The sequence below is a fragment of the Lepidochelys olivacea genome (assembly GCF_965140295.1).
Source record: "Lepidochelys olivacea isolate rLepOli2 genome assembly, chromosome: 16".
Classification (NCBI taxonomy): Eukaryota; Metazoa; Chordata; order Testudines; family Cheloniidae; genus Lepidochelys; species Lepidochelys olivacea.
Window position 1 is genome coordinate 4,842,412 of NC_140426.1, and position 11,722 is coordinate 4,854,133.

General features: G+C 51.7%; 1 protein-coding gene across 1 annotated transcript; it reads left to right on the plus strand.

Annotated features, from left to right (window-relative positions):
* Positions 1-5,258: 5,258 nt before the first annotated feature.
* PHPT1 (phosphohistidine phosphatase 1) lies at positions 5,259-8,200 on the plus strand. The gene is made up of 3 exons (XM_084649777.1): positions 5,259-5,457; positions 6,119-6,243; positions 7,685-8,200. The coding sequence occupies exons 1-3, from the start codon at positions 5,310-5,312 to the stop codon at positions 7,775-7,777; spliced, it is 366 nt and encodes a 121-aa protein (XP_084505903.1). The 5' UTR covers positions 5,259-5,309; the 3' UTR covers positions 7,778-8,200.
* The last annotated feature ends 3,522 nt before the right edge of the window (positions 8,201-11,722 follow it).

The following is an 11,722-nucleotide window of genomic DNA, read 5'->3' on the forward strand; positions in this document are numbered from 1 at the left end:
TATAGAACAAAACCAGCCCCAGGACCAACCCTTGGGGCACTCTGCTTGATACTGACTGCCAACTAGACATGGAGCCATTGATCACTACCTGTTGAGCCTAGGGAGGTGGTAGAATCTCCTTCCTTAGAGGTTTTTAAGGTCAGGCTTGACAAAGCCCTGGCTGGGATGATTTAACTGGGAATTGGTCCTGCTTCGAGCAGGGGGTTGGACTAGATGACCTTCTGGGGTCCCTTCCAACCCTGATATTCTATGATTCTATGAGCCCGACGATCTAGCCAGCTTTCTCTTAGCCCATACTTCTTTAACTTGCTGGCAAGAATACTGTGGGAGACCATATCAAAAGCTTTGCTAAAGTCAAGGAATAACACATCCACTGCTTTCCCTCCTCCACAGAGCCAGTTCTTTCATTATAGAAGGCAATTAGATTAGTCAGGCATGCCTTGCCCTCGGTGAATCCATGTTGACTGTTCCTGATCACTTTCCTCTCCTCTAAGTGCTTCAGAATTGATTCCTTGAGGACCCACTCCATGATTTTTCCAGGGACTGAGGTGAGGCTGACTGGCCTGTAGTTCCCAGGATCCTCCTTCTTCCCTTTTTTATAGATGGGCACTACATTAGCCTTTTTCCAGTCGTCCGGGACCTCCCCCGATCGCCAGGAGTTTTCAAAGAGAATGGCCAATGGCTCTGCAATCACATCCACCAACTCCTTTAGCACTCTCCAATGCAGTGCATCCAGCCCCATGGACTTGTGCTCGTCCAGCTTTTCTAAATAGTCCCGAATAGTCTCCACAGAGGGCTAGTCACCTGCTCCCCATGCTGTGCTGCCCAGTGCAGTAGTCTGGGAGCTGACCTTGTTCGTGAAGACAGAGGCAAAAAAAGCATTGAGTACATTAGCTTTTTCCACATCCTCTGTCACTAGGTTGCCTCCATCATTCAGTAAGGGGCCCACACTTTCCTTGACTTTCTTCTTGTTACTAACATACCTGTAAAAACCCTTCTCGTTACTCTTAACATCTCTTGCTAGCTGCAACTCCAGGTGTGATTTGGCCTTCCTGATTTCACTCCTGCATGCCCGAGCAATATTTTTATACTCTTCCCTGGTCATTTCTCCAATCTTCCACTTCTTGTAAGCTTCTTTTTTTTTGTGTGTTTAAGATCAGCAAGGATTTCACTGTTAAGCCAAGCTGGTCGCCTGCCACATTTACTATTCTTTCTACACATCGGGATGGTTTGTCCCTGTAAACTCAATAAGGATTCTTTAAAATACAGCCAGCTCTCCTGGACTCCTTTCCCCCCCCATGTTATTCTCCCAGGGGATCCTGCCCATCGGTTCCCTGAGGGAGTCAAAGTCTGTTTTTCTGAAGTCCAGGGTCCGTATTCTGCTGCTCTACTTTCTTCCTTGTGTCAGGATCCTGAACTCGACCATCTCATGGTCACTGCCTCCCAGGTTCCCATCCACTTTTGCTTCCCCTACTAATTCTTCCCCGTTTGTGAGCAGCAGGTCAAGAAGAGCTCTGCCCCTAGTTGGTTCCTCCAGCACTAGCACCAGGAAATTGTCCCCTACACTTTCCAAAAACTTCCTGGATTGTCTGTGCACCGCTGTATTGCTCTCCCAGCAGATATCAGGGTGATTGAAGTCTCCCATGAGAACCAGGGCCTGCGATCTAGTAACTTCCATTAGTTGCCAGAAGAAAGCCTTGTCCACCTCATCCCCCTGGTCCGGTGGTCTATAGCAGACTCCCACCACGACATCAACCTTGTTGCTCACACTGCTAAACTTAATCCAGAGACTCTCAGGTTTTTCTGCAGTTTCATACCGGAGCTCTGAGCAGTCATACTGCTCCCTTACATACAATCCCTCACCTTTTCTGCCCTGCCTGACTTCCTGAACAGTTTATATCCATCCATGACAGTCATGTGAGTTATCCCAGTTATTTCAGTAAGGCGTTTGATACCGTGCCACATGGGGAATTATTAGTTAAATTGGAAAAGATAGGGATCAATATGAAAATTGAAAGATGGATAAGGAATTGGTTAAAGAGGAGACTGCAACGGGTCCTACTGAAAGGTGAACTGTCAGGCTGGAGGGAGGTTACCAGTGGAGTTCCTCAAGGATTGGTTTTGGGACCAATCTTATTTAATCTTTTTATTACTGATCTCGACACAAAAAGTGGGAGTATGCTAATAAAGTCGGCGGATGATACAAAGCTGGGAGGTATTGCCAATTTAGAGAAGGACAGGGATATCCTACAGGAGGATCTGGATGACCTTGTAAACTGGAGTAATAGTAATAAGATGAAATTTAATAGTGAGAAGTGTAAGGTCATGCATTTAGGGATTAATAACAAGAATTTTAGTTATAAGCTGGGGACGCATCAATTAGAAGTAACGGAGGAGGAGAAGGACCTTGGAGTATTGGTTGATCATAGGATGACTATGAGCTGCCAATGTGATATGGCCGTGAACAAAGCTAATGCAGTCTTGGGATGCATCAGGCGAGGTATTTCCAGTAGGGATAAGGAGGTTTTAGTACCGTTATACAAGGCACTGGTGAGACCTCACCTGGAATACTGTGTGCAGTTCTGGTCTCCCATGTTTAAGAAGGATGAATTCAAACTGGAACAGGTACAGAGAAGGGCTACTAGGATGATCTGAGGAATGGAAAACTTGTCTTATGAAAGGAGACTCAAGGAGCTTGGCTTGTTTAGCCTAACTAAAAGAAGGTTGAGGGGAGATATGATTGCTCTCTATAAATATATCAGAGGGATAAATATCGGAGAGGGAGAGGAATTATTTAAGCTCAGTATCAATGTGGACACAAGAACAAATGGATATAAACTAGCCACCAGGAAGTTTAGACTTGAAATTAGACGAAGGTTTCTAACCATCAGAGGAGTGAAGTTTTGGAATAGCCTTCCAAGGGAAGCAGTGGGGGCAAAAGATCTATCTGTCTTTAAGATTAAACTCAATAAGTTTATGGAGGAGATGGTATGATGGGTTAACATGGTTTTGGTAATTAAATATTCATGGTAAATAGGCCCAATGGCCTGTGATGGGATATTAGATGGGGTGGGATCTGAGTTACCCAGGAAAGAATTTTCTGTAGTATGTGGCTAGTGAATCTTGCCCATATGCTCAGGGTTTAGCTGATTGCCATGTTTGGGGTCGGGAAGGAATTTTCCTCCAGGGCAGATTGGAAGAGGCCCTGGAGGTTTTTCGCCTTCCTCTGTAGCATGGGGCACGTGTCACTTGCTGGAGGATTCTCTGCTCCTTGAAGTCTTTAAACCACGATTTGAGGACTTCTATAGCTCAGACATAGGTAAGAGGTTTTTCGCAGGAGTGGGTGGGTGAAATTCTGTGGCCTGCGTTGTGCAGGAGGTCAGACTAGATGATCATAATGGTCCCTTCTGACCTTAGTATCTATGAATCTATGAATCTAATCACATCATAATTCCTTGACTGTGCCAGGACTTCCAGTTCTCCCTGCTTGTTTCCCAGGCTTCTTGCATTTGTGTATAGGCACTTGAGATGACTTGCTGTTTGTCCTGCTTTCTTAGTATGAAGCAGGAGCCTTCCCCTCTCGAGCTCTCCTGCTCGTGCTTCCTCCTGGTATCCCACATCCCCACTTACCTCAGGGCTTTGGTCTCCTTCCCCCGGTGAACCTAGTTTAAAGCCCTCCTCACTAGGTTAGCCAGTCTGCTTGCGAAGATGCTCTTCCCTCTCTTCGTTAGGTGGAGCCTGTCTCTGTCTAGCACTCCTCCTTCTTGGAACACCATCCCATGGTCAAAGAATCCAAAGCCTTCTCTCCGACACCACCTGCGTAGCCATTCGTTGACTTCCACGATTCGACGGTCTCTACCCAGGCCTTTTCCTTCCACGGGGAGGACGAACGAGAACACCACTTGCGCCTCCAACTCCTTTATCCTCGATAAGAGCTATACCCAGCTAATCCGGGAGCCTGACGCACCCACCCGCTGCTCCCTCATTCTCATCCTGTGATTGCTGTTAATTCTTTGAACGACAGCAGCGGGCCCCAGCCAGAAGCAGGCTGTGTTACACCGGATGCATTTGCTTTATGGGTCCAAGTTATCAATGCAAAAACATAAAGAAGCATGACACTGGCATGAGGGGGCCCAAGGAGAGGGGTGTCGGGGGGTCATGAGAGATGTGCGTCGGGGGACATGGGGTGTTGGAGGGGCGTGATGAGAGGGATGTCAGGGGGGCGCGGGGTGTCAGGGGGGCATGAGAAGAGGGGTGTCAGGGTGGGACCGGGGTGCCAGGGGGGCATGGGGTGTCACGTGGGGTGTCGGGGGGCATGGGGAGAGGGGTGTCAGGGGGGAGCAGGGAGCGGGGTATGAGGGGGGGCACGGGAAGCAGGGAGCGAGGAGAAGGGTGACGGGGGGGCACGGGGTGTTAGGCAGAGTGCAGGGAGCTGGGAGAGGGGCGTTGGGGGGGCACGGGGAGAGGGGTGCCAGGGGGGGCATGGGGTGTCACGTGGGGTGTCGGGGGGCATGGGGAGAGGGGTGTCAGGGGGGAGCAGGGAGCGGGGTATGAGGGGGGCACGGGAAGCAGGGAGCGAGGAGAAGGGTGACGGGGGGGCACGGGGTGTTAGGCAGGGTGCAGGGAGCTGGGAGAGGGGCGTTGGGGGGGCACGGGGAGAGGGGTGCCAGGGGGGGCATGGGGTGCCAGGGGGGCACAGGGAGCATGGAGCAGGGAGAGGGGTGTCAGAGGGCGTGCGGGTGCCAGGCGGGGTGTCGGGGGGGCACGGGAAGAGGGGTGCCGGGGGGGCGTGAGAGAGGTGTGTCGGGGGACACGGGGTGTCGGGGGGCGCGAGAAGAGGGGTGTCAGGGGGGGCATGGGGTGCCGGGGGGGCATGGGCTGTCAGGCGGAGTGGGGGGGCTGTCAGGGGGCGCGGGAAGAGGGGTGTCGGGGGGGTGTCGGGGTGCCGGGGGGGCCTCAGGGCCTCGCGCTGTCTGTGGGTGTTTGTACAACGCCTGCAGCCCCGCCCCCCCCCCCGCGCCCAGCAGGCCCCGCCCCCTCCCAGCCCCCTCCCGGGCCGGGCCGGGCCAGCCCCGCCCCTTCCAATCGGCCCAGCCACCGGCATTTTCTGCCGGCGAAATCACACCCCTCCGCTCTCACCTTTAAGGATTAGACTTTGTTCGCGTCCCCTTTAAGAGCGCTTTGCTCTAATTGGGCGAGAGCTTCACGGCTCTGCAACGCGATTGGCCGCGGCGCTGTGCAGTCCCCGCCCCGTTTTGCCATTGGGCGGAAGCAGTGCTACGCCGCGGGCTCGGTGCCGGGCCGGCAAGATGGCGGCGGAGGGGTTGAGCCGCATCCCGAGCGTCGACATCGACCCCGACGGCGTCTTCAAATACGTGCTGATCCGCGTGCGGCCGGCGGGGGGCCAGGGGCCCGCCAGGGATCTCGTGCGGGGCCACGCCTGGGCCGAGTACCACGGTGAGGGGCGGGGCGGGGCGGGGCGGGGCCGGCTGGGGGCTGGGTTACGCCTGGGCCGCGTACCGGGCTGTTCCCCGGGGGTAGCTGCCCCGCCCCCAGCGCTGGGGCCCCTGCGGGGGCAGGTGCGGGTCGGGGCTGGCTCCGCGCAGCGCGGTTACCAGGACTCCTGGGTTCCGCCATCACCGTGCAGCTGAATACAAATAGATGCAAATGGTGCTGTTGATAACGGAGCAGAAAGCCCATCGTGAGTGGGGTGGGCTGGGATTCTTTCATAGACTCATAGATACTAAGGTCAGAAGGGACCATTTTGATCATCTAGTCAGGCAGGCCACAGAATCTCACCCACCCACTCCTGCTGTTGTAAATCCTAGGAACAATCTGTTCAGATCTGGATCCATAGGAACTGGGTCTGGAGATGAGAACTGTGAAATGGGGCCCATAGTGGTGAGCCATCAGGTTGTGGTTCCTACCAATCCTGTATCCCTTTAACTGTGGGTAAGGTTGGAGCATGTCTTTACCCTGCAATTGTATGTGTGGGGTAGGTAGCACATGTATGAATTAAATGTTCCATATATCATACATGAACCAAGAATATCCCCAGGGAAGGAACTTTAATAGACTTTTGTTTACATTCATTCTACATTCTTGTCTCCCACCCTAGCTGATATTTATGACAAGACTGCAGCAGAAATCGAGAAGCAAGGCTACGACTGCGAGTGCTTGGGCGGGGGCAGGATCTCCCATCAGAGCAAGGAGAAGAAGATCCACGTTTATGGATATTCTGTGGTAAACAAGGAGCCATGGGAGGGTGCTCTTGGTTTGATTGAGACACTTGTAACCAGTCTTGAGGGGAGTGGGTGGAGAGGATTCTTTTCACCTATGCTGGTATCTTTGCTGTCTGAGCAACAGCACCAGCCTGGAACCCCCCACTCACAGTCTGTTCAGTTTTGACATGGAAGCTGGCATCTTACCACTGTCTAATGTGTATAAGGTAGCAAAGCTTTAAAGGAAAGGTATTGACTTATTAGTTAGGCTGGTAACCAATAGCCCTTCCTGAAGAGTGGGCCTGTAAGACCAAAAAACATCCAAAGTGTAGGGTTGCATCCCTGACGATCATGGACAACAGCTATTGTTGGATCGATCCTCCATGAACTTATCTCCTTTTGGGAACCCACTTATTCTTTTGGCCTTCACTACACACAGCCCATGGCAAGGAGTTCCACAGGTTGACTGTGCCTTGTGTGAAGAAGTGCTTCCTTATGTTTTTTTTTTTAAAAAAACCTGCTGCCTGTTAACCTCTTGTCTAAACACAGTTTTGTACAAGTATAACTGTCAGGTAGGGGTGTAACTTTTCTACTGATCTAGTTATGCTTGTACATCCTTTATTGCTTTAACTACATTAGTATAGTTAAAGCAGTACAATCCCCTGATATGAATGCAGAAATGTCTGTATAAAGGTGCCTTATATTTGTATAGCTTATTCACTTTCCCTATGGGAATAGCTATCCCAGTACAAGTACATCTATGCTGGTGTGACCATGTTCCTCCGGGGGGATTGTGCTCCTTTAACTGTACCCACCTAATTAAGGCTTGTGCTTGTGGCTGCTTCCATTTTGAGAGTAAAAGCCAAATGGGCAAAGAAGGAAGCCGAATTGGAATAAATTCATGCACTGCTGCTTGTCACACTGGGCACAGAGCAGCAGGTGTTGCCAAGGGGCAGCTCAAAGGGCTAACAGTGACCACATGGCGCTGTTTGCTCTTGGAGCAGAGAGAACTGTATGCATTCCACCCAGCTCTGGAAAATAGTTTAATCTCTCTCCTTCGACTTATTCTTCACTGTCTCCCTTCACTGCCTCTGCCAGAAACACTCTAGATCCCCAGACCTGCCCCAGGTAAAGCCAGTAAGAGAGAGGTACCTTGTGTGGCCCAAGGATGCCGTCACTCTCCAGAATCTTCCCAATCCTAATCTCCTCTAGGAGCAGGGACAGGGTTAGGACAGGACTGCCCTGATGCTCCACTTCTGGGCACCAGGTGCCAAGCTGCAGTGCGTTCAGTGTGGATTGTTGCCAGGTGTAGATGGCGGTCATTTGGGAGTTTTAGGCAAGGCACTGGGGGCCTCTTCCATCCCCAGATTATCCTCTCGGATTTTCTTATTGCTCAGGGCTCTGTCCCCAGGACTCTTCCTGAGCCCTTCACAGTTCACAGTGCTGCCTTTTTCCTCTTCCAGGGCTTTGGTCAAGCAAAACATTCTGTGTCCACAAAGATACTGAAAGAGAAGTATCCAGACTACGTGGTCACCTGGGCTAACGAAGGCTACTGACCTGGCTTACTCCGACAGCAGCAGACATCACTCCCTTTTCCTGGGACTGAGAAGCTCAGGTCATTGGCTGGGCTTGTGGGAGCAGAGACCCTGCACTGGCCACTGCTCTGGATTTGCCTGGGCTCCATTGTGTTTCCTTGTGTCTGGAGCTTCATGGAAGATACAAGTTCATTCTGCTGGGAAGCTTCTGGCAGGAGGGGGATGAGTCTAGAGCAAGAGGAATTCACCAGCCTCCATGCCCTTTGCATCCATTAATTGTCTCAGCGCTGTAGTCTTGAGCTGCATCTGATGAAGGGGCAGCAAAGCCTGTGGTGGAAATCCTGGCCCCAGTAAAACCAGGGGGGTTACCATTGATCTCAGTGGAGCCAGGACTTCTCCCTGAATGTTTATGGTGAAAATTAAACAGTATCTTTAAATTTACAATAGTCTAAATAGTTTAATTTACAATAGTCTAAAGCATCTTCAGTAGGCATTCCATTGAATACATTTCGGCTTTACCAGTTAATTTTGCAATCAGGGTAGGAACTCTCTATCAGCAGGGATTTCATGTATTACCCACAGCCTGTTGAAGGTAGTCAGATATCCAACAATATCATCATCCTCACTTTATGCAGAATATAAGTGTTCCCACTTGTGGATTTTTGGACTGATGGAGTCGTTGGGGTCAGGGGTTCTGGTTCTGCTTCTCTAACAGGTCCAGTTGGTGTTTTCGCTGTCTCTCTCTCTCTTTTTCTTTTATCTCCAGTTCTTTCAGTTGCAATAATCTCTGGTGCACCCTCCCCTTTTCTGCAGACTGCAGCCTAAAAAGCTCCAACTTCGCAATCGCTTCACTGCTTTTACTCATTTTCCTGTTTTTCTGTTCCTATTTCCCTTTCCCAAAATAAACAAACTGAAAATAACAAAACTGTGACCACCTCCTGACTGTTCTTAGCCACTGCACTTAAGACTCACTTAAAATCACAACTGACAAGTTTCAGAGTAGCAGCCGTGTTAGTCTGTATTTGCAAAAAGAACAGGAGGACTTGTGGCACCTTAGAGACTAACCAATTTATTTGAGCATAAGCTTTCGTGAGCTACAGCTCTCTTCATCGGATGCATACTGTGGAAAGTGTAGAAGATCTTTTTATACACACAAAACATGAAAAAATACCTCTGCCCACCCCACTCTCCTGCTGGTAATAGTTTATCTAAAGTGATCACTCTCCTTACAATGTGTATGTTAATCAAGTTGGGCCATTTCCAGCACAAATCCAGGTTGAAGAAACAGATTGATAGAGTCAGAAGAGTTCCCAGAAGTCACCTACTACAGGACAGGCCTAACAAAGAAAATAACAGAACGCCGCTAGCCGTCACCTTCAGCCCCCAACTAAAACCCCTCCAATGCATTATTAAGGATCTACAACCTATCCTGAAGGATGACCCAACACTCTCACAAATCTTGGGAGACCGGCCAGTCCTTGCCTACAGACAGCCCCCCAACCTGAAGCAAATACTCACCAGCAACCACATACCACACAACAGAACCACTAACCCAGGAACCTATCCTTGCAACAAAGCCCGTTGTCAACTGTGCCCACATATCTATTCAGGGGACACCATCACAGGGCCTAATAACATCAGCCACACTATCAGAGGCTCGTTCACCTGCACATCCACCACTGTGATATATGCCATCATGTGCCAGCAATGCCCCTCTGCCATGTATATTGGTCAAACTGGACAGTCTCTATGTAAAAGAATAAATGGACACAAATCAGATGTCAAGAATTATAACACTCATAAACCAGTCGGAGAACACTTCAATCTCTCTGGTCATGCGATTATAGACATGAAAGTTTTACAACATGAAATATTACAACAAAAAAACTTCAAATCCAGACTCCAGCGAGAAACTGTTGAATTGGAATTCATTTGCAAATTGGAGACAATTAACTTAGGCTTGAATAGATCGGACTTCCCCCGATCGCCATGAGTTTTCAAAGATAATGGCCAATGTCAGGCTTGACAAAGCCCTGGCTGGGATGGTTTAGTTGGGGATTAGTCTTGCTCTGGGCAGGGGGTTGGACTAGATGACCTCCAGAGGTCCCTTCCAACTCTGATATTCTATGATTCATCATGAGCCTTCCGAAAACACCCAACAGGACAAACTTTGCATTGGATACCACACAGTGATTTTACAAGGATGAACGTGGGGATGCTGGGTGTTCCCCTCAGGTACAAAGCGTCACATCCCCCTACCCGACACTCTGCCCCTTGTCTGACTGGAGGAACATGTAAAAAGACGGACTGTAACTTGGCCTCCAGAGCCCCAGATTGCCTGATAAGGCCACCCCAGGAATTTGGGGACTGTGGAGCTGCATCTGCAGCCTGCCTATGGGCCCCTACATGAGCCCCAGTACACTCTACAAGCATCTCAGTTTGCTCGGTGCCTCTGTTTCAGGTTTGGAGTTCCCCACATACCCCAACTCTGTCTCTAGGCCTGTGCACTGCTGCTTCCCTCCAGGCGTCCGTCCACCTGCCACCTACGTCCCAGAGCAATTCACACAGCAAGGAAGACAGGTGTCTGTCCGCCTGAGGCATGGGTAGAGCCTGACCCAGAAGGCATGCTCAGAGGTTGGCTCCTGCTGGCTTGGATCCAGTTCAAAATCTGGTTGAGGAGCTTCTGCTGCCCTTATAACTTCTAGCCCAGAGGTTTGAGCACTCGGAGGAGGTGTGGGAGACCCCAGTTCAATTCCCCAGTCTGCCTGATGGGGGCAGAGGGTATGAATAGGGGTCTCCCACCTCTCAGCAGAGTGCTGGGGTTACTCTGACATGGGCTCGGTCAGTCTGCTGTTCCACTGGGAATAACTGATGATTACGGCTACGATTTAGTCATGGAAGTCATGGAATCCGTGACTTCCAGTGACCTCCGTGACTTCAGCGGTGGGGAGCTGCAGGGTACGCCGCTGCCCGCAGTGGGGTGCCCCACAGCTCCCAGCCACCGCCGGTGGCGGGGGAACCCCTCAAGCTTGGCTGTGGCAGGGGAACCCTTGAGCTCCCAGTGTCCAGGGAGGAGGGGCGGAGGGGCAACCCCCGAGCTCCTGGCAAGCTCACAGGCGACGGCGGGGGAACCCCTGAGCTCGCTGCCACCGCGGGCCCCGGGAGCTGCTGATGGTGGGGGCACCCCACAGCTCCTGGCCCCCAGGGGCAGCAGAGCACCCCTGGAGCTACAGGCCGCAGGGGTACACCGCAGCCCCCAGCTGCTGCAGGTGGCTCCCTTCAGGCAATGTGGGGATCCCCAGATCCCCATTTTGTCCTGGATATTTTTAGTAGAAGTCACCGACAGGTCACAGCTTCTGTGAATTTTTCTGTTTTGCCCGTCACCTGTCGATGACTTCTACTAAAAATACCCAGGACAAAATCTGAGCCTCACTGCTGATGGATGGGAAGAGGGGCCCAGGCACAGGTCTCCCACTTCGTGGGCGTGCCCCCCTCACTGGGCTCACTGTCCTTCTCTGTCCGCCGTGGAACGAGAGGTGAAACCCAGGGCGCCCCTCCCCCATAGCTCAGTGGTCACTTTCCAAAGTGCCGGAGGGCATTCCACCGCCAGCCCTGCCACGGGCCGTCCCCCACCGCACCCCTTCCCCCAAGGCTCCACCCCTCCATCAAGTGGGCCACATCCTCGCTCTTCCCCCCTCCCCAGAGCCTCCAGCCTGCACCCTGTGAAACAGCCGGCTGCGGCAGGTGGGAGGGGGCGATCCCCGGGGCCTGCTGGTGGGCGGGAGGTGCGAGGGAGCTGATGGGGGGCATTTTTTCCCCACGGGTGTCTGTACTAGGAGAGCATGTTTCTGAGCAGTTCCTCTTCAAATCCTTTCTCCGCACAGGCAGAGGGGGGAATTGAACCTGGGTCTCCCACAGCCCTGCTGAGTGTGCTAGAACTGGGTTAGAAGTTACCACCTGGCACCC

What these genes read in the sequence shown, in the direction of transcription:
- PHPT1 (XM_084649777.1), top strand. Translation starts at nt 5,310, where the DNA reads ATGGCGGCGGAGGGGTTGAGCCGCATCCCGAGCGTCGACATCGACCCC. An exon ending in CGCCTGGGCCGAGTACCACG is followed by an intron (nt 5,458 to 6,118) that starts GTGAGGGGCGGG and finishes CTCCCACCCTAG; the next exon opens with CTGATATTTATGACAAGACT. An exon ending in ACGTTTATGGATATTCTGTG is followed by an intron (nt 6,244 to 7,684) that starts GTAAACAAGGAG and finishes TTCCTCTTCCAG; the next exon opens with GGCTTTGGTCAAGCAAAACA.